We start from the raw sequence: 22,441 nt of genomic DNA, 5'->3' as shown, positions 1-22,441 counted from the left end.
CTAATTAATAATGAGACTCAATGTTTAGCAGTAGGTTTAAAAGCAGTGGTTAAATCTAAAATGACTACTAGTTGTACCAAACTTAAAGGACTGAATGACATTGCTTCAATACCATTGTCAGCACTGAAATAGATTTTGTGAAACAAACTCCTAGCAATTTGAATGTATTTATGGATTAATTTAAAGACAGAGTTTCTCTTAAACAAATCTGAACTGGGGCAGGGGCGGGAAGGGGGAGGGGGGCAGTACCCAGAACCAGCCAGAAACGAACTTACTGGGTAACTTAATTATCTTCTGATATTTGTGGTAATTTAATATGTAACATCTGTTCTATTAAGAGACAGTTAAAGTGTGTTCAAAGTGTGTATGTTAAAATCCTAGCCTATGGTTCTCTTCTGAAGTGGCATCGAGCTATAGCTGCAAGGTATCTGTTTATGTAAGCTGCTCTTAAAACCCTTCAGAGACTGTGACTCCACAGCCCTCTGAGGCAAGCCATTCCAGGGCTGGTACGCTTGATAAAGAAGAAGAAACATTAAAATAAGCTTTGCATGGAAGTATTCGTAGAAGAATTCATTAAATAAAGTCTAGGACTCATTGCAGTCTGCATTTGGGCAATGGCTGTTAGCAATGTAGTGTCAAGATGCAGAAGGCAGTTTGTGTACCACAGAAATCCTTCTGCGGTTTGGTGTAAGCTAATTTGTCTTCTTTCTTAGCAGCTAGTTCACTTGATCTCTAGGCATTCAGGGTGTTATAATGAAGCTGTCAGTACATTTTTGTTACAATTTCTGGTCTGTGGTGCTCAGGATCTTCATTCTCCCAAGTTGCTACATTTGCTTTTTCTGTGAATGTTGAAATTCAGTATAAATTATTTCATGTGCTCTGCAGTGGATTGTGCTGCTGGTTGACTCCAGCTGCAGAGCATCTGGACTGTAATTGTTTCCCCGGGCTTCTCATTTGTAGCGAGCTGCTTAACAGTGCCGGCGGAGCGCTCGGGGCTGCCTGGGTTCCTGCTGGGCAAGCTGGTTGTACAGAGCTCACTTCCAGCAGTGCTCTCCTTTCCAGGCAAAACTGCTTGACAATTCACTTCTGCATCCGAACTAGGTGATAGGCTTAATATTTAATACCATTTCTGATTTGGGTATGTGAGGCTGAAGTAGCTGAGCTTAGTTAAGGCAACAGTATCCTGTGGAGAGGCAAGATACTCTGTATGGCAAATCCTGAACTTCGGAGCTTGCTTCTGTTGTGTTGTTTCATTACTGACACTTGACACAGAAACTCCAGAGGTTTTGAGGAGCTCATTTACATTATGATATCAGCTTAGAGGATCTTTTTAAATGGTAATACGATTGCAAAGAGGTATTAGGTATACCCCTTGAATAAGGCTATTTTTTTATTTTTAGGGATATTTGCATTTTAACACTTTTGTACCAACACTGTTTTATTTTGTGGGGAAAATGGATTAGTGCTCAGTGTTTTCTACCCTTCCAACAGGTAATGAATATTCGAAAAGTTCTAAATCGACTGGATAAACCAGAGGGCCTTTACCCCAACTATCTGAATCCCAGCAGTGGCCAATGGGGCCAGCGTAAGTAGAACACTTCTTTGGTACTATGACCTGTCTATCGGTGTGCTGTTTGCAGTCCTTAACTTCTTTCAATCAATGTTATGTGGTTTATATATAAAGAATTTTTATAAAATGTAAAAACTCACATTATATCTGAGGTTCTCTACAATGTAAAAAACACTACAAATACAAAAATAATTTTACTTGCTGTATTTTAATATACTTCTCTTTGATCTCTCAGTACAGCTTGTACAAGGGGGGAGATGTCTGACTTTGTATGATTTTGGAAAGGAATTTGTAGACTACAAAATTCTTTTATTAGAAAGTCTAAAGTGCTCTCTAAATTAGCTGCTTAAGGAAACATCGACTTGTCTGAATCAAATTACATATTTTTAGAGTGGTGTAGCTCCACTGAAGATAAAAAAAAATAAATAAAACCAGTCTTTGCAATTAATACCAGCTGTGATTTATGTTGAAGTTTAATGCCAATAACTAAGGAAGCAAACTAGACAGAGCTGTGTCATGGCATCAATCCCCTTGGAAGTACACTGCAGTATTGGTGAGCCAGGTCCCATTACCTCCTTCCTTGCCTTCAGACAGCCACAGAAACTGAGCTTTTTGGTGAGCTGCATGACAGCAGATCTTTCTAGTGGCTGAGGCTGTTAGTGGCTCTGCCTTATTTATTTTAAGGCAGTCAAATACTTGTCTGCCTTATTGCCTTTGCCATTTCCCTATTTGTAATATAGTTGTGTCTTATGTACTCCTCATTCACATTAAATGCCAATTTTTATTGGTGTGCACAGGAACACTTACAGTTTATACCAGCTTTGCTTTCCAGTAGCATGTAGTATTGACAAAGAAATAGCTTACTGCACATGCAAATGACAGAGACAGATGTTGACGCCGGTCAGCCCCTAGCATGCTGAAGCCTCAGAAACAAATTTAATCTTGTTGCATCTCTTCCAATTCAGTTACTTTCGTTTGCAGACATTGATTTATTTTTTTTTTCTTCCTATAGTAGGAGATCAAAATGTAAAACTTGAGAGAGATTTTGTTTCAGTTTGCATTTCCAGGCTGTTTTCACTTGATTACAACAGGAAAAAAATAGCCTAGACCCTTAATTAGTACAAGACAGAAGTATTATCTCTCAAACATCAATTGGGAAGGGGGGGGGAATAGTTTCTGAACATTTCTTCTCTAGCAATGCTGTAACTGTGAAGGACACTGCTGGATGACTGCCATTGTTCCTGTAAATTCATTTAGCCCTTGTTATTTTGACAGTAAACTGACAGTGATTTGCTGCAGCATGCGTCAATTGGATTTGTCTACTGCAATAATGTATATAATAACAGGGCTTATTATTGATGAAACTGTGCTTGTGCTATTTAGTTTGCAAATGTCAGAGGTTTCTATGGTAATTTATTTAGGAAACTGTAAAGGTCATTTAAATGCTGCTGTTCAAAGATCAGCCTTTGATCATAGAAAATGTTCTTTTTTGTTTTTAAGAAGCCTCTTTTCCTCTTGGATCATGAACATTTAATTAAATAAATGGTGTATTCTTTCCAGAAATTTGATATATATAATTCAAAAGAAGGGGTAGGGAGGAGGGAAGCTGTTTATAATCCAGGTTTGATGGTACAATGTATTTGTTAGACGAAGGGACAGGATACATTTGGAACACTGAATTCTTTTCTTTATGTCACAGTCTAGTGGAGGAAAGACACTTAATAAAGTTTGAATGAAAAAGTGTATCTTCTACATTTGTATGGCTTTGCAACCTGTTCAATAGGCAAAAGGAGGCATTCCATTAGGAGAAGATACAAAGGAGTTTAAAAATAAATTCTCTGTGTTCTTTTAAATTCCACCAACAGAGGCATAACTTTGAAGCTAAGATCAGAGTTAGGTGTGGGGAAGCGTGAACTCTGTACCACTGACCCTTCTGCATCTTGCTTTATGAGCTTGGATTACCCCATGTGTGTTCTGCTTTTCTCATGCCCAGAATTTTGTGGTATGACTCGTGGACTTGCTGCATGATATATGTAACCACATCTCCATCCTGGATATCTTGGGTGGAATTAGCGGACACCTTCCTCACTGTAAAATGGACAGTTATAAATGAGTAGTCCTGGTAAAACACTTTGAAATCCTTTCACTGAAGGATTCCCTTAATGTTACAAGGCAGCACCAACTTACAAAAGAAAACCTCTCGCTAGTGTTCATATATATGTATATATGTGTAGTTGTAGTATTTGATATGTTTAGGGGCTCTCTGCTGAAATCAGATGATAGCCCGTTAAAATCTTGCCAATAATCTTCTAAGCTCTTGGAGAGCAAGTGAGGGCAACCTTGTGCAAGCAGCTGAGAGCATCCCTCACTTTCACATCATCGGTGCAACTGACATCGAACGGTCTGACTGGGTTGGTGTTTGCATTTGCAGAGTCACGTTCTAAAAGTGTGCAGTTGAATAATCACAGCATCTGTAGTACCAGATCATTTCCAATAATAAACATAGGGCAGAATAAAGCAGTGTGATAGCAATAATCATCTGTAGACGTGGCAGTCTTTTTTTTTACTTCTAGAACAACCGCTGATTTCTAAGAGCAGACAGATGTTCGAAAATGTAATATTATTTTTGAACATATGGGTTGGTATTTTGAAATAACATAAAATAACCTGAAATTCAACTCTGCAGTAGTAGCTAAAACATTCTGGCCTTTTTTATGAATTGACTTAAATGGAGCGTTAGTGAATAAAAGAGCAAACAAAAACAATGCCTGCATGTTAAGAGGGGAAAGCCTTTATCAAATTAGAGAGCACTTTTTAATTCTTTTCCTGGTTTCAAAATAAAAAAGAACTTAGGTTAACACATATTTGTATGGGATAGACTACATGAATTAGATGTTAAACATAAAAATTCTTGTTCCTTTGCCATGAACCCCTGTGGCACACTGTGGATATTAAATAACTATAGTGCTTTAGTCTGATGAAAAAGTTAGCAATTGAAGAAATAATTATCTGTATATACCTGTTAATTTTTCCTGAGGTTCCAGGCTTACATTTGTTAAAGATTGTTGTTTAAATGCATTAAATACACTGTTTCAAACTGTAATTGTATTTTATTGCCCAGGCTGAAGATGAAATTGCTGTCAAATCTCTTTCTTCCCTTTTTAGATCACGTCTCCATTGGAGGGCTTGGGGATAGCTTTTATGAATATTTGCTGAAGGCATGGTTGATGTCAGACAAGACAGATGAAGAAGGCAAGAAAATGTATTATGATGCTGTTCAGGTAAATAAGATGTTTAAATCTTCCTTTCCATAATAATCTAATCTATAATAATCCTAAAGAGACAGGCTCTGGGGACAATGTGAGGGGTTTATGGCTTTGCCACTACAGTGTGTTTTTTTTTAAAGAATTGTTTTCTCTTTTAAAAAGACTTCATCAAGTATAAATGCCAGATGAATACAGATACTGTGGGAAAGAGGAGAGTCTTGAAATATAGCTATTTTTTTTTCAACTGCTATACGATCAGTTGTCTCTGATACTGGAGGAGAAAAGTATAAAATATGCAACAAAAAACGCATCTACAGGTAGGTGTCAGATAGAAGTTCAATTCTTTTTTCCTCAGTCTTCCCTAAATATATTCCTTTTGTCCTTTTTCCTTATATCCAGGAGGGAGTTCCTCTCTTGTGTTTCAACTTCATATTTCAGCCATTAGAGTGTTTTGATTGTGGTCAACACAGAGATCAATATATTATGGTAGATAATTATAAATTAAAATAGATGGTTTTGTTGCACAATGACTTTTTGTTACAAAAAGAGGCATATATTTGCCAGTTTCTGTGAAACAGCCAATTATTTAAACTGGACAGAAGAGGAAGTTTTCAAAAATCAGAATTGTTCATACTTATATTTCTATGCGGTGTTTTATTTATGATCCTTCTAGCCTGCAGTTTGCTTTGTTATTGATGGCATTTCCTTAATATGCTGTTTTTTGAGAAATAATGGTTTTGTGACACCAGATTGAGACTTGAGAAGTATTAAGTTTAAATTCATGTTTACAAGCTTTCCTTCCAGTCTTGGGCAAATACCTATTTTCTCGGTTGTTTGCTTTCATATATATATATATAAAAATGAGAATAATAATACTTCTTTTTTCCCCATCCTTTCATCTGTTTTGACTGGAAGCTCTAGGGCCAGGACTTTTATCTCTTATTAACTGTATGTGTGTAGAGTGCCTCTGTAGACAAGGCTTCGAGATTCTAAGCAATATATCCTTATTCTTTCATATATCTGGAAATGCGCTGTCCCTAGGGAAGAAACATAAGTCTCCCTTTTTACTTTCCATACCACAAAAAGTGGTGACATTAAAAAAATACAACCCTGGCTCATCGCAACTATGGTTTTTTTCATTAGAAAGAAAAGTCATGATTTGAGGGAGGGTGCAATCTCTGGTGATAGTAAATTTGTCAGCCAAGTATCTTCTGCTAAGACAATCCTGCCTTTAATTTTGTAAGTGCAGATTTGAATGCAGTCAGCCTCATTTTCACGACTAACATGGTTTCTGCTTCAGAGCAAAAGGTGGATTTTAAATTAAGTTTGAGTGCATTTGAGGCTATAATGTAAGAACAGTGATACTGTAATAGCTCAGCCATTAGGTTGGCAGCCAAAAAGAGAACAAAGCATCTGATTACACGATATCAGTTCATCTTACCATGGAAGGCATTTTGAAGCACCTCAAAGTTGCTTCAGTCTTCTACTTCCACTGGTTTAATAATGTCAGGTTTTTCTTCTAAATACATTTTCACACAGTGTCAGCACTAGTGCATAGGTGCGTGCCATAACAAATGTGCTTTTGCTAGTGCAGCCATTTGAAACTGCTGCAGGTAGAATATCCCAAACGTTGTGTGACAATCGCCCTTGTTGGTGGGACCGTGAGCGCGTAGACTGCCATCCTGGTGGGGAGCAGCAGGGGCATGTTGGTCCCACCAGGAAACAGAGAGCCCAAGAGAGCCCAGTTCCTCAGTGGCCAGCGCTGGGCTGCTCCTGTGGAGGCTGGAGGTTTACCTTGCCCTGACTTGGGCACAGCTGAAGCAAGGTGCATCGGGAAGTCTCTCCTGCCTTAACATGTGTCTGCTGTCCCACACCAGTTTCATGGTGGCAGTGTGCCCAGGTGGCTCCTGAGCCAGCCCAGCCTGGCCAGCGGGTGGAGAGCTGCCTGCTGTCGGCTGGTCATCAGAGGAGGGGGCCAGGAGTGCCCCGAGGTGTGTCCGTGCAGGGTGCAGCAGCACAGCTTTGTTTAAACACACACCTTAGCTGTATAGCGATAACAGCCTCCTCAGGTACAAAAGTTACCACGGGGTTCTGGTGAGGAGCAGAAGTGGTGGTGACCAGCACACTACACGGCCAGTTCTCCCTGCTCGGGATTGAGCTGGGCGAGCAGGATTGCCTGGTCAGCAGCATCGCCAAATGTGGCAGTATCAATGATAGGATCTGAGCTCTGCTATATGCAACTGGATTTAAAGTAACTATTATCTTAATTTTTTTTAGTAATAATAGCTCTGAAGCAGTGCAAGCATGGCGACTGTCCAGAATGTCAGTGTTTGAGAGGGCCAAATGATCAGTAAATATGTGCTAGCTTTCACCTTGCTGTTGATTGCTATTTCCAGTATTTTCTGAGCAATGGTCTTCATGTTCTCTCTTCTCTATACTGAGGCATGTCTGTGCCAAAGCTGAGAGTGCACATGCAGCATGTGGAGGTAGAGGTTGGTGCTGTAATGTAGCTTGTTCAGAAAACAGCAGGGAAGTTGCAGTCTCACAGAAACTACAATCTGGTCAGGCCTCATTGAGATGCTAGGCTCTTCACTGGGGTAGCTAGCCTGTTTTGAAGTCCATCCTGATATTGGCTTTGTTGCTATCGATCCCTTACTTATCTAAATTAAAGCTAATTTAAGTGTCTGCACACGCTGCAGTCTTTCTTTATGACTAAGTCTACGCAGTTTGGGCATTACAGGTCTGCTTTGTGTTTCCTTAGATAAATTTCCCCTGACACTTTCAGAATCTTTTTAAGATTACACCAAAGGGAATGGCATGATTATTCCTGGCCACTTGGTCCAGCACATACCCACCAAATTCTGAAAGAGCGATGTGAAGGTTTGATGCCTAATTCAATATCTTCTGCTATCCAGAAGCCACAAATTAAAATATGCGGTGAGTTATAGTTCACTGTGAAAAGCATGAAGTTCAAAGATAAAGCTTTGGGGTTATTTCTTACATTGTTCTGTAACTCGTATTAAAAACAAAGAGTTCTTCCTATTAGAATTTTTGTCATATCTATGGATTGGTTTATGGCTTAAGTTAAAAGCAATAACTAAGATGTCAAACTAGAGTTAAAAAACCTTTTCTGCTTGCCATGAATAAGATGCGTATTCAGCTGTGCTGTTTAAAGAAGAGTTTATTTCTAATGGGAAAAACGACAGAGACAGTCTTGTTTTGAATACCAGAGTATAATATTGATGTGTTTTTAAGACCATCAGATGTATTCCTAAACTCTAGTATTTGCACAAAAAGACAAGTGATTGTATTTTTAATGCAAGTTATTTTTCTCTTTTGCAAAGCAATGCATATAATATCCTGTTTCACATAATACAAGAAGAGATCTTAAACTGGTTTCAGTGGATAGCATGCAACATTTAGTTACAAAACAAGTGTGTGTTCAGGTTTTAATCATATTTTGAGGATGTAACTGCCCATAGAATAATCTATCGGTCTTTGCAAGTATGCAGGACAGGAACCATCCCACTCTTTTCAGTGAACACATTTGATCTCTGAGACACAATTGAGTAGGTTCAGTAAGAGAACATGATAACTTAGAGCAGAAATGGACCTCATGGGTTCACTTATGTCTAGTCTAGCAACTGCAGTGCCACAAGCAACTGCATCAAATCCTCAAATGTGTTAGCCGTCATTTTCTAAGTTGAAGGGCGATTTTCACACTGCTCCTACTGATAGGTTGTCTCACACTTGATGTCCAATGGTCAGGTAACTTTACCAAATTTCCTCATTACATTTAATTATGGCCATTACTGGAAGCTTTCTGCTTCTTAAATATTTCTACTTTCTCTCTCTGATGCTGCCTCAATCCCCTCCTCAGTGTATTTCTAGAGAAGTGGCATATCTAAAGGTATAAAGAGAGCAGTAGCTCTGCCCAGAACTTCACAGGAAGAGGGAGAATCCCTCGCCAGCACTTCCCAAGCAGCTTGTTCAGTTCAGCCCACGGTGGCCCCATGGTAACAGAGACATAAAGCTACTGCGATCTGCAGTTTTACCTTTAGACAGAGTAGTTTACTTTTAGACATTTAGACTGGCCTCAGGATTTTGAGTATTCAGACAGCAAATATATAGGATATATATTTTTTTATTTTTTTTTTTTGGCACATTGCTAACTTTTGAGACTAGCCTTGATCTACTGAGTTTGTACTCTGCCAAAAGAAGCTATGTGGTTCTGATTTTGTTCTGGGGTTTTTTCTGGTGTATTTAATTGTCAGTGTTAAGTAGTGAATATTTTTCAGAGCTGTCAAGATTTCATCCTTTCAGATAAGTAAAACAAATCCATGTAGACTTCTTTCTCATTGAAATAAGGGAGAGAACAAAGTGTTGTTAGTAAACTGAGAACATGATATTGGCAGATAGGCCCTTTTCATCTCCAGAGTTTCGTGAGGGTCTATTTAACTGTGGTGACAGTCTGGTGGCTGGTCTGTGCTGATTGCATTTTCCATTAAGTTGTTTGAAGTGGTTTGCTTTGTGATCGCAGTGATCCTAAAAACTTCATAACTGATGCGGACAATGACAGAACTGCAACAACTCAGAATAGTTTGTCATACTGGGTAAAGCCAGAAGTATATTAATGAATTGAATATTCAGTATTTGAACACTTGTTGGCATTAAAGGAAATACATAAATAGGGCAGGCAGGGTGGTGCAATAGGAGCCCATCTTTAAAATGAAACAGTTGGTGCAGGGGACCCAGCATTCTCTCTGCATACTTTTCTTTTTTGGGGGGAGGAGCAGGGGACCAGGTATTGTCTATAACTTAAATGTGTAAAACTGCAGAAATATGCAGTTCATTTACATATTTTGTCGGTTGTCATGTTTAAAATACATACCACCCAGCTGCACTGGTGTTCTGCATGTAGCGGTAGTATAGCTGCATTATGTAGGAGCACAAGATGAGAACACTTAACAGATGAGAACATCCCAAGGACTCAGTACTCCTTTTTATTCTCTTCACTATATTTCCCTTCTTGTCATGAGTTTTGAGGCCATCTATAACTGCTTACAGAAAGCATCAAGACTTTCAAATTCTTAATGATTTACTTATAACTGCACAATGTCTATATTTTGGACTATAGAATGTACTTATTAAAGTGTTTGCTTGTTTATGGACTGTTTGGAAAAGCAGCTAGCTATAGTGTTGTTAGAACACTTTAAGGAGGATTTTAACTAGAAAAGTCCTGCGAGAGGAATTGTCCTCTTTTTGCTCATGTCTTTGCTCTTGTCAGAGCAGCTGCGTCCTTACTACTTATGCTATTTTGGGCAGCAAAAAAAGCCTGTCAGGAGCAATAAATATTCTAGAATATTCAGGAAATACATAATGTAACATTCTGTGAGTGACTTGCTTTGATTCATGCCATTCCATTAATACTGTTTTAAGAATATGAAGAAACCTAGCCTTCTGGTAGCAGACAGCATTATGTACATTTACTGCAAGAGCATTGGTGCTCTTAGAGACACTAATAGATCTATACAGGGAAAAAAAAAGCATAAGTAGATTTTCAGACAAAAGTAAATTATCACCTTTCCCCTAGAAATTAATCATCTTTTTAGATGGATAGGTATCATAGTAGTTGAATGCTTGCCAGCATTTCCATTTTAAAAACTTAGGCATCTCCATTATAAGCATTCACATTTCATTTCACGTGTAAGCTTGTCTGTATAACATGTCTTAAGTCCAAAAGCAGTAAGTGGTTTCTTCTGGGTTCAGATTTCAGATTTGATTTTTAAAGTGCAGTTTAGTGGCTAGTGAGGACCTCAGGATAAGAAGATGGCACTTTTCTTTAGCAGAAGTATTTAAATAAATTCCAACAAGGGCTTGAACTTCCTATTCCATCCTAGTTTTTTCTGGCAGTATGCTTCCACATGATTCATGTATCTTGTAACATACTTAAAGCCTGTATGAAGGACACTTAAGAAAACAGATTCATCTACTAAATATAAAGCTTGCAAAAAAAAGTATGTTTTTTCCATCTCCAAAACATCTGTAGTAATGGAACAATGCAAATCTTGAACTTTTTATAATAAACTCATTGTAATTTTGGACAAAGGATCAATTTGATGTGTTATGAAGATTGCTGAAGAAAAGTATCTATTGCATTAGATGAACTCAACAGAAAACATGAGGGAAACTCAAAGTCAAGAAAACAGGCAATTGACTTACTAACTCACAGCATGCAAAACCACAGTAATCCTGACCTGCTTGCTGTGTCCTGTTTCAAAGCAATAGAATGTATTGGTGCAAGCCTTAAATATTAAAATAAGTAAGCAATTGACATTATACAGCTTTGAATTATTGGAAATATCACATGGTAGAATCCTCTTTCAAATCGTCAAAATGCTGTTTATGAAGAAGATTCCTAGGGGAAGAAAAGTATATTAAATGTTTGGACTAAGATAATTTATAGTGCTTTGTTTTAGAGAAGCCTGCAGAGTTGTCATTATCCCCAAAACAAACATTATAAACCCTGGAAATTTAGAACTATGAACATACTTTTGACATTTCAAATTTATTAAGGTGTTGAAATATGTAACTATGACTTGCAAGACAGTTTTATCTCCAGCTACAGTGACATCTTGAGGTGGGAAATGAAACACCTGGTTTTGTTGTTAAAACAGCAGTAGTCATGGAAATTCATTACTCATAATTAAACTGTTATTGTAAAAGGAGAGGTAAAATGCCTAAGTGCTAGAGGAAGTAAAACTGCAATTTACATTGCATTTTGAGATTTGTAGTTTGCCATTCCTTTTTTCAGAATTAATTTTTTGTGGCTTTTTTTTTATTTTGAATTGAGCAACTTTGAGGTGCAGAACATTTTTCCTGAGAAGCCTACATCTGTGCTCTGTAGGCATCTCGTTAAAATTTTTACCTGGCAGCATAATCCACAAAGAGAACATCCTCTATTAAAAATAAGCGTGATGATTGGGTTTTTTTACTCATTTGCACAGTGAGATGACTTCAGTTTCTTCATGACTTCCTCAATGTTTCTCTATAAGCAATCCAGTTCAACGCCCTAAACAACTCAAAGGGTAAATGAAGGACTTCCCAATCACAAAATCAAGTCAGAGATTGAGGAAGGGGGGTGAAGACAGTGTTTAAGCTGCTTTTTGCCCCTAGCAAATCCTGAAGGCTGGGAGGAGCTGGTCCCAACTGTCTCGAGGCAGACACCGAAGAAGAATGGAGGAAAATGGCAGTTTATTGGGAGGGACCAGTTCTGCTTAATTTTGCAAGTGTGCAGACTGGTAGTATAATGTAAAGGCTAAGGAACAGACTGATAAGCAGAGAATGCAAAACATATCGCCTTAAGAAAGGGAACAGGAGGAAATCAGGTTGGGAAAAAAATGAAGAGTTTCTTTTTTGTGCTGTCAATAAAAAAAGATTACGCACACATGCAATGTGCAATCCTGTAATCTAAACAATTCATAATGTCTCAGTCACTGCAGTTCTTCCAGAGTGACAGATAAGCAAGGGCATAACTTTAACATGCAAGCTCATGAGAAAGATGCCTGGAGTAATACAAGGTGCACTTGAGTAACAATTCAAACCATAAAAGGGACTGTTAGTGTTTCTAATTGAGTGCTCAAGCATTTTTACAGTTGTTGTATAGGAGCAATGATTTCCCACAACATGGAAAAAAAAAGTAATTTAGCTAACGGCTTTATTGCAGTGAGGACTGTAAGCAGAGCCTTATATAAAAGCACAAAAAAATTGCCAGGAACTGCCTCAGCCATAAAAGTTGGTCTGGCTGTAAGAGCTTGAAGGAACGCTACAAACTGTATGCCATATCAGCTTTACATGTATTAAATTTATTTCTTTAAATATCTAGCAAACGTTGTTTATTTTTCTTTTTTCTTTTTTTTTTTTTTTTGATCACTCCCAGGTAGCATCTGCTATTGTTCCCTTTGGGAACATACATTTGCAGCCACTTCTTTTCAACTGTATTGGGTTTGTGTGGCAAAGTTTTGGTTGTTGGGGGGCTACAGGGGTGGTTTCTGTGAGAAGCTTCTATAAGCTTCCCCTATGTCAGACAGAGCCAATGCCAGCCGTCTCCAGAAAAGATCCACCACTGGCCAGGGCCAAGCCCATCAATGACAGTGGTAGAGCCTCTGGGATAACAGAGTTAAGAGGGGAAAAACTGCTGTGCAATTGCAGCCGGAGAGAGGAGTGAGAATATGTGAGAGAAACAACTGTGCAGACACCAAGATCAGTGCAGAAGGAGGGAGGAGGTGCTCCAGGCACCGGAGCAGAGGTTCCCCTGCAGCCCGTGGTGCAGCCCGTGGTGAGGCAGCTGTGCCCTGCAGCCATGGAGGTAACGGGGGAGCAGAGATACACCTGCAGCCTGGAGCAGGTGGATGTGCCCAAAGGAGGCTGTGACCCCATGGGGGACCCACACTGGAGCAGTCTGTGTCTGAAGGACTGCACCCCGCAGAAGGGACCCACTCTGGAGCAGTTTGTGGAGAACTGCAGCCTGTGGGAAGGACTCACAATGGAGCAGTTCATGGAGGACTGTCTCCCTTGGAAGGGACCCCACGCTGGAGCAGGGGAAGAGTGTGAGGAGTCCTCCCCTGAGGAGGAAGGAGCGGCAGAGACAACGTGTGGTGGACTGCCCACAATCCCCATTCCTTGTCCCTCTGCACCTGTGGAGGGGAGGAGAGAGAGCAATCAGGAGTGAAGTTTTTCATTATATTTTCTCTCCCCTGTCCCTCTGAGCAGGGGAGTGATAGGGTGGCTTTGGTGGGACCCTGGTATCCATCCAGGGTCAACCCACCACAGAAACCTTTTGTGTTGCACAGCCTCTTTGCTTTACCTTGATGGAAAGAAATAAATTTCTATTTGAATTGTAGAAATACATTCTGGAAAACAGTAACATGAAATTTCCATTTAATTAGAAAGAAAAACCATACCAGCTCCAAACAATTATCCATTAATAACGTATTGTCAGCTAAACAAAGACCACATTCTTCTAGGTTTTTTGATTATTTGCAGATGCTGTATATTGGCTTATATTGAGAATATTCATTACAGTAAAATGAAATAATAATCTCTATAGTGATAAATATGATACCACCAGATCTGCAAGCAGTGTAGGAAGGAAATATTCGTAGGTGGGGACCAGGTTGTACTAGAGCTACAATTCAAATAAACGTGTCCCTTTTTTAAGTGTGTAGCTAATTATATCAAAATAAAAGTAAATTGATTCTAAGTAGGAAACTCAGAATTAATTCTAGCAAACAGAGCTTTTCACTGGGTGGATCTTTGTCACCACACTCCCTATTCTCCTTTTATAATAACTTGTTTTAGTAACTTGAGTTCCCTGCTAGAGCTGCGCCCACAGCACTGCAGATTGCAGGTAGCATTTTCCTATGAGATTTGAACCCTACCTTTCCATCCTACTGCTCAAGTTCAGAGGCCCTTATTACATCTTCATATAAACTGACAGTATTTTTTCCTCACCCTCATAGTTTATCAACTTTGCATTCAGGTTTTTTTTATACTTAAAACAGTTGCCCATGTTTTCCAGCTAGTCATTTAGTTCTGCTCTGGACCTCAGGCTTATTTAAAAAAATGAATGTCTTTCAGAAAGTTCAGTGCAGCCTGGTGGCACTTGTAACCTTTGTGAAACTCAGTGAAAAATATTTTGATGTGCTGCTTACAGAAATACCTGCCATTATATTGTAATGAAAAAACTATTAAAAATGTGAATAGCAATTTTGTGAATTTCCAATAGATGGGTGGCACTTTGGTAGTTTGGTGATAGATTCAGAATTTGTAATTGAAAGAGTACTGATTTTTGTTTATTGCTTACTTTGAAAATATTTTATTATACAAATGTGTTATACAAACATTATACATTCCAAAAGTAATGCTTTAACAATATTTGGAAGTAAATTCTGAAATTAAAATATAGTTATGCTGGACTTGTGGGGAAAAGGAAGGTTTTACCACGTCTTAGTGCTGCAAATACTGTTATCAATACAGGAGTTCAAAATTTAAGTGAATACATTCATCAATAGTTAATGTTAGGGAGTTTCTTTTATATCTTCTGCTCATACAGGTTGTGCATTTTTTTTAAAAGTATTTGCATTTTTGACGCTTTCTAAATATGCTGATTTTTTTATAATAACTTTGGTTTTTATGTTTAGTTTCTGAAATAACTGGAACACACCTAACAAATTTGTTGTATTCTGACACTTCAATGCCATGCTGGAATTATTCCAAATTCATTAGCAAGTGTTCGGAGAATGTTGTTTCAAGGCAAGCAGCTAGTCTCTATTCTCAGTCAGAGGGTAGATTAATAGTGGTGAGAGAAGGGAAACCAATTTCTGATGAAAACAGTGTGTCTAGCTCAAAGTGAAAATGGCCCATGAAGAAGCTTCTCAGATTTAACTGAAGCTTTTGATAGTCCCCCGGTAAGCTCACCAGCAGTGGTTTTGTGAGCTCTTCTGGTGCACCATCCAGTACAACCAAAAGAGCTGCCACCAGCCCTCTGGGAAGAGACACTCCTCTGCCTTTCATGCTTTACAAAAGCTGTTCAGTTCAGGTCATTTTGCTTAAATCATGTAATTTCTACCAACTATTACTTCATAAGCATATAAGTTCAAAAGAATTTTGGCTTTACCAAGTTACAGTATTTGTTTTCCTGTCTTCTGAAATAAGAGTTTGTTGAATGCTGATGGACTTGCAGTTTTGGCACACTTGGGCTTATGGCTTCTGAAGGTTATTTGTACATAGAGAAAAGGTTATTTGGATTTCATGTCTAGGTAGAAATGATGAGTTACCTAGCATGCTGTTAATAAAGGTATATGCATCGATATAGATATTATCTAGCACTCAGAGACCCATGATTGTACAAAGTATGACAAGGCAACTTGAGAGTCTGTAATGTATCAAATAATTACCTAATAAAAATAGCTTTAAATAAGACACATAATAAAAATAACTTTTAATAGGCATATATACTAGTTCTTAATAGGACCCATTTATAAACCCGAGATGATTTGCTTTACTAAACATGTATAATTAATTTGGAAATATATTTTTATTTTGTGACATTCTTAGCATCAATTAACATCAGTTTGTTAGTTTCTTAGCACCAGTTTGTTAGAATAATTTTTAAATGTCCCAAGTGGAAGTCATCATTTTTCAGCCTGAACTTTAATTTGAGCCAAAAGAAGGGAAAAAAAACTCCGAAAGACTAATTGGTATTACAAAATCCATTTTCATACTACAGGAATCATTTCTGGTCTAGTTACTGTAGTTCTGAACGTGCATGATGACTGTTATTTATGTCAAGTACAGTAACACTTAATTCTGTCTTTCATTAATTCTTTACTGAAAAAAAATTGCAATATAGGTAAATGTAGCTATCGATCTATTTTGAATTTGTTTATTTTTTAAACAAATTCTGACTCAACTGCTAAGTGACCAGTAGAGTTATTAAGTATTGTCAGAATTGTTGGTTTGGTGAGATGAGGATACCATGCTGAAAGGTTTAATGAAATGTAGTTAAATTAAAATTTTTCATTTCTGAACTTGGTTTTAGGTAGCTTGTTTTTTAGAATGCTATTTCCCAAAAAAATGTTGTGTGTTTTTAACAATAAGACATCCTATTACAAAATATAAACTGTTTAATAAAAATGCGAACAGCGCTCTGAAAGATTCTGAAGTTTTCCAGTTATTTCTATCTTCTCATAAATTTTGCCTATTTATGCATTAATACATGTTGTAGCAGGTTCTTTGAACTCTATTCTATCAGTTCTTCAATTATAAATTCATTTTTTTATACCCAAATGAGCAAAAAATACATGTTTTAAAGAACATTTTTTTAAAATGTATCTAGGTATTCCACTACTAGTTTCCCAACCTGACAGAAAAGCTTTTTTATGTGCATTTAGAATACATGGCCACCAATTAGCTCAACACCCACTCAGCATCTGTAATCCTTTCATCTTCCACAGTGGGGTCTGTGGTTTGGATGCTTAAGGAAACTGTTTTTCCACCTTTTCCCTTTCATATTTAAATCCTCTTTTTATAGGTTAAATTATGCAGGGTTTGCTAAAAGTAAGGAATCTCCATTATTTACTGCTGCTTTTAAATTTAGGTAGGCTTTTCAGTTGGTACCTGGTGCTAAAAACATGCAATCAAGGAGGAAACAAAGAGATGGAGGAGTTTTCCAAGACAATAATGGGTCTGGAGGTGGGCAGAAGGCATCCTTGCTAAATGCTTTGCACTAATATTAGTAGAAAACAGTGTAGTTTTCAATGTGACATTCTTGGCAAAAAAAAACCCCAAAAACTACTTAGTAAGTAAAACTTGTACAATTAATCTGCTGATGCTTCTATTTTAGAGAAGATTTATCATGCTTACAAAAACAACCTTTACAGGTGTTTAAATGGGAAGAAATAACTACAATCAATACCTTCTCTTTATAACACTTTTTTTTTAATCATGGCTTTTTTGTTAATAGTTCTCTGTACTGATCTTTTATTCATGTTGTATAATGCATGTTGAGTACTTTTTCTGGATCTTACAATTTCACTAGAATAAAGCAGAGTACTGCTGGTTAACTGAATGCATGATAGCGCTGTTCATCTTCTCTCCATTACCCTTTAAAGAGTAATAGCTTGCTTTCTGTGTGGGCTTCTAATTAATGTGCTCTTCTGCATCTCCTCTAATGTTTTAATTCTGTTCCTCTCATAAAGGAAGGTTGTTTTCCTGGATTTTGTAATCAGTGACCATACATTCCCAACAGCACCAACTTCTAGTTCTGTCTAGGAGATATGTATATTTTTATTCTGCTTAGGTTTTTTTCCAGACCCTATTCTTGATTGATAACTACAGAGGAATTCAGTCTGGGGAGGGAAAACCTATTGGACTTTGGGAATGCCCTATAGACTCAGAGGTCTAACATCATTCAGTGCACTCACTGAGTCAGGCATTTTGCATATGAGTTATATCTGCATATAACTGATGTGAAATTATATCAATAACAACATCCTTTAAGTCAGAAATACAATGGGAATTATGGAAGCTGAAGTGATGGCTAATCATTCAAAGTGAAATTACCTGAAATTGCTCAAAGTAGAAAGGGAAAGAAATTTTAAAATGGAATTTTAAATTGGAATTGTGTTTTTTAGGTCTTTTCAATATTTTTATAAAAGGTACTGTGTAAATTGCTCAAAGTTGTAGCAGAATTAGTGATCATTACTGATGTATGCTAATCTGTGTTGGTTTGGGTGCACTTTGAGATTATGCTAGCTGTTGTTACCTATTTTACTTTATAAGCAAAGGCAATATGGAGAAAAACCAACCAACATGCAAGTCAACTTTGTCTTTGTCCTTCGTACTCTACCAAATGATACCAAAGAGTTTGAAATCATGTGCTTTTGCAGGCCATAGAGACCCACCTCATTCGCAAATCAAGCGGAGGGCTGACATACATCGCTGAGTGGAAGGGTGGACTGCTTGAACATAAAATGGGACATCTCACTTGTTTTGCTGGAGGCATGTTTGCTCTTGGAGCAGATGGAGCACCTAATGACAAGACGGGCCATCACATTGAGCTTGGTGCTGAAATTGCCAGGACTTGCCATGAATCCTATGATCGCACAAGTAAGTACTGCATTGCAGAGTTATTTTCACAGTTTGACTCTGTGAAGGTATTTTTGTGTAACACTGAGTGAAGGTTGTATGATGGTGAGAACTCTTAATCCTTCCTGAGCAAATGCTGCTTTGCTCTAAGAGTAACTTTAAGAATGGCTGCTCTGTTCTGTATATAATTTCTGTGCACCTGAATCATGTCTACTCACTCTAGTAATTAACATAACAGCGTTTCTTTCACTTCACCAATTTCTGTGTAGCTGAACACAAATGAAAGGGAGCCTTTTCATTTATGCATCAATATAGCTATTAATCAGGTTTATGCACAAAAAATTATTTTATTCTCAGTTCTGTTGGTACAGTGCTGCAAACAATAGAATTGCACAAAGCAAGTGGATTTCTGTGCAGGAAATTTCTTTGGATTCTTTCATCTTCTTATAAAAATAATGCTGTCAGCATTTCAGGTCCCAGAGTGTATTTTCCAATTTGATATAGAAAAGTAAATAGCCACATCTTTTAAGCAAAATTTCATATGTTGCTACTTATATGAAGTCTTCCAGAATGCAAATATTAGCATCACTGTGCAAACTGTGCTGCTGCTTAAGGCATTGATGAAGAATAGCTCTCTCCTACTCCAAATTATTTGCAAATATTAAAAACAGGAGGTGCCTGCAGTATCTTTCAGAAATTATATACCTTTTTGGTAACCTAGCTTTGTGCCACATGAAAGGATAGTTGATTTGGTAGGTTACCTAATTTGAAACCTTTTATAATGACTTTATTTTAACATGTTTTTATATTGGCTAGGCATGAAACTGGGACCAGAAGCCTTCAGGTTTGATGGTGGTGTTGAGGCCATTGCTACAAGACAAAATGAAAAATACTACATCCTACGACCAGAAGTCATAGAAACCCACATGTACATGTGGCGGCTCACTCATGACCCAAAGTACAGGCAGTGGGGATGGGAAGCTGTAGAGGTAATGTTCTATTGGACTTTTTGCTAATTAAATCTAGTATCTTGTTAAGTAAGCTACTGAATGACATCTGGATATTGTTTAGCAGTTGGAGAGTAAATATTTATTTTAAACCAGTAATATCAACTCAAATTTCCAGGGATTCATTTACTAAATAGATGAACTAATGTAATTTTGACAAAACCAAATATTGCAGATATTCTGTCTTAGAAAAATACCTTGTGATTTCTCATTCTTAAATACTTTTCAGCTCAGGGTCATATTTGGATGTACTGCTCAAGATGTTGAGTACTGCTGCATGTGAATGGAAAGTGCAAACGTCAAATTTGAGCCTTGGACTTGGAAATAAGTTCTATGAAATGTGTTTTTTAACAGTAATTGTGCGAAGGTGATTTTATTTAAGATGGTGAAGGCCAAGAGGAAGTACTAGATAATACCGAACGTTTAAAAAAACATGTAACTTTCAGAAAGCATCGATCATCTGGACTGAACCCCATTAATGAAAGCAATCTCTTCTAGATTTATTTAAATTTTTGTGTCCCACTAGCCTTTGCGCTTCAGCCAGTCATGCTGAACCTAGGTATTTGTGTTTGTCTAGCACAAGCCTTCCAAGAGGGCAGCTAGCCTATACTGCAAAATATTGGCTTGCCAAATCCATTGTTTCCCTTATTTCAGTGATTAATTACTTTTACAGTTAAAGATGAGAGCCTTTGGATTTACCATGTTTCATCCTTCAGATACGGGTCCTTATTACACTTCTAGAGTTCACTTATTTTCTCCTCACGTTGATGTTGCCCTTGCTAAATTAATCTGCCTTTCACTCTTCAGAATTTCTTAGCAGACTGAGATCTTATAGGAGATACAGGAAGCTGAAGAATATTATTTTAGTGGCTCTGTATACTTAAGAAAAATGCAAAATAGCCAGAAAACAAAACAGTACTTTGTTCATAGTGACCTCCTCTTTGCAGATTTATTGCTTTCCAGGATTGTTAGCTTGCCCAACACCTCTTGTTTCTAGGAGTGTATGATTATAACTTTCTTGGATGGGCCTACACTGCTAGTTGTAGAATGTTGCTCATTACTAAGGGAAGAACATGTGGACTTGTGTCATGCAATTTCTTATCCTCGAGGGACCCTGCTAGAGAGCTGTTGCTGGGTTATGACTCCACATACCTGGCTGCGACATGACATTGACCACTTACCTGGCTCCCTCAACAGCCACCAAGATCTGTAATTGTATTCTCATTTAATGCATGAGATACTGAGCGTATCTCAAATATTGTCCAAACGTTGTTGAGTGTTGTGAAAAAAGAGCGTTTCAAGTCTGGTGATTAGATACTCTTGAAAAATTAAATCTATGGTAAAATCTGCTTTCCATGAAAGAATACCTGCTAGCAGTAACTATACTCCTACTCCTAACTATACTTTCAATATTCACAGCAATTCCATATCTGCAGTCAACACTGTATTCAGCTAGGTAGACTGCAGTTATTTAGGACATTTTATTTGCTTCTCTCAGGTGGTGGCTCTATCGGCCCTGAAACAATATGCTTCTGAATTAATGATTCCAACGCAATTTTTTTTTTTAAACCTCTAATTTAAAGTGCTGTTCCCTTACTTTCTTCTTCACTACCATGAACCATAGGCACACATTTTACTACTGGAATATTCCCAAGCAGATTATGATTGGAATATTTACAATGACTGTTTATGGAAGTCATCCCACCAGGCTTCACCAGTGCCAAGCGTTCCTTCTCCAGGAGATGTTTCTCCTGACTCATTGTTGCTGCCCACACTGATAACATTGTTATAAACAATTGAAATGGTTTCCTTATTATTATTCTTCAGCCTTTTGGTTCAGTTTGTTTGTGTTTATTTCGAGTTTGTACACTCATTTACCTTCTTAGCACTGCCCATGTGCTCCTTGTTTAACATTCTGGTGGTTACTCTCGTCTGGCTCTAACATAGTGGATTAGAGTCCATGTGTGGGCGATGCAGCTGGTCCCGTTCTGTATGGGCCCATCTTCCACTGTCCTAATATGCAGTTGTGTGTTTCACAAAAACAAATCTTACAGCTTCGCAGAAATTATATAGTCAGTTGTAGGTTTCAAATATCTTTTTTTCTTTTCTTCTTCCCTGAGGCTTATAGCCTGTACAGCTGCACCTGATACTGGGGGTTTTTTGGGGTTTTTTTTTTTGTTCCAGCATGTGTCACAATAGCTTACCACAAGTATTTCATAAATTCTGCACACTCTTACTCCAGAGAGCATGTCAGTTCACCCTTTTGTTCTTGGGGAAGTCCCTGACCACTGACTATGGATGTTTTAATTACCAACTCCTGTTGCACAAAGAGGAAACTGAGATTGAAACAAGAAAAAAGGGGCCACAATCAAACCATTTCTTGTTGCCTAAAAAAGTTGTTCTTCAGGTGTTTCATGTCCATTTTCAACTAATGGCACTGGCAGTAAGAACTTGTTAGGTTTGTTTCCCAGTGCCCTTGTAGTAGAAAAGGAGGCTGCTCTATAGGTCATGACTTCTAAACTCTCCAACAAGTCTATTAATTCTTTCTCTTACTTTTATAGACTAAAAAAGATGTCCTAGCCTCTCCATTTTTTCTTCAGAAACTCACTCTGCTGCTTTAATTTGAGTCCAAGATCATTCTGTATGTACTTCAGCAGCTGGGGAAAATGCTGTTATGACCAACAGCAATATCTACTGTTACTGAGCCAGAAAGGTTTTATCAGCTTAGCTCATGAAAGTCTCTCTTTCTGCATTATAAATGCGGCACATATTTTGAATTCATAGCACTTCCTTTGTTTTTTCCCTTTGTGATACTTTGAGCCTGTCAGCCAGTTTTCACTCTGCTTGATGTTTTCCATTACTGTAGCATAACTGATCTTAGCCACCCTCATTTTCTAAGAACTACTAATTTAAAATGTGTTTGATTGTTTCTTCACACCCTCCACTAC

The 22,441-nt window shown here is 37.8% G+C and overlaps 1 protein-coding gene across 1 annotated transcript in view; it reads left to right on the top strand.

The window, feature by feature from the left end:
* LOC104468056 (mannosyl-oligosaccharide 1,2-alpha-mannosidase IA-like) overlaps nucleotides 1-22,441 on the top strand; it is a gene marked incomplete at its 5' end in the record, with an annotated part of 60,486 nt that overhangs the window by 33,741 nt on the left and 4,304 nt on the right. Inside the window, 4 exons of the mRNA XM_010082059.1 lie at nucleotides 1,492-1,585; nucleotides 4,736-4,851; nucleotides 18,288-18,507; nucleotides 19,303-19,475. Coding sequence (XP_010080361.1) covers nucleotides 1,492-1,585; nucleotides 4,736-4,851; nucleotides 18,288-18,507; nucleotides 19,303-19,475 — 603 coding nt within the window. The remainder of the gene's footprint in view (nucleotides 1-1,491; nucleotides 1,586-4,735; nucleotides 4,852-18,287; nucleotides 18,508-19,302; nucleotides 19,476-22,441) is intronic.

The sequence above is a fragment of the Pterocles gutturalis genome, unplaced genomic scaffold, assembly GCF_000699245.1.
Source record: "Pterocles gutturalis isolate BGI_N339 unplaced genomic scaffold, ASM69924v1 scaffold11759, whole genome shotgun sequence".
Classification (NCBI taxonomy): Eukaryota; Metazoa; Chordata; class Aves; order Pterocliformes; family Pteroclidae; genus Pterocles; species Pterocles gutturalis.
The sequence above is the reverse complement of the archived record's forward strand: the minus strand, read 5'-3'. Positions and strand labels throughout refer to the sequence as shown.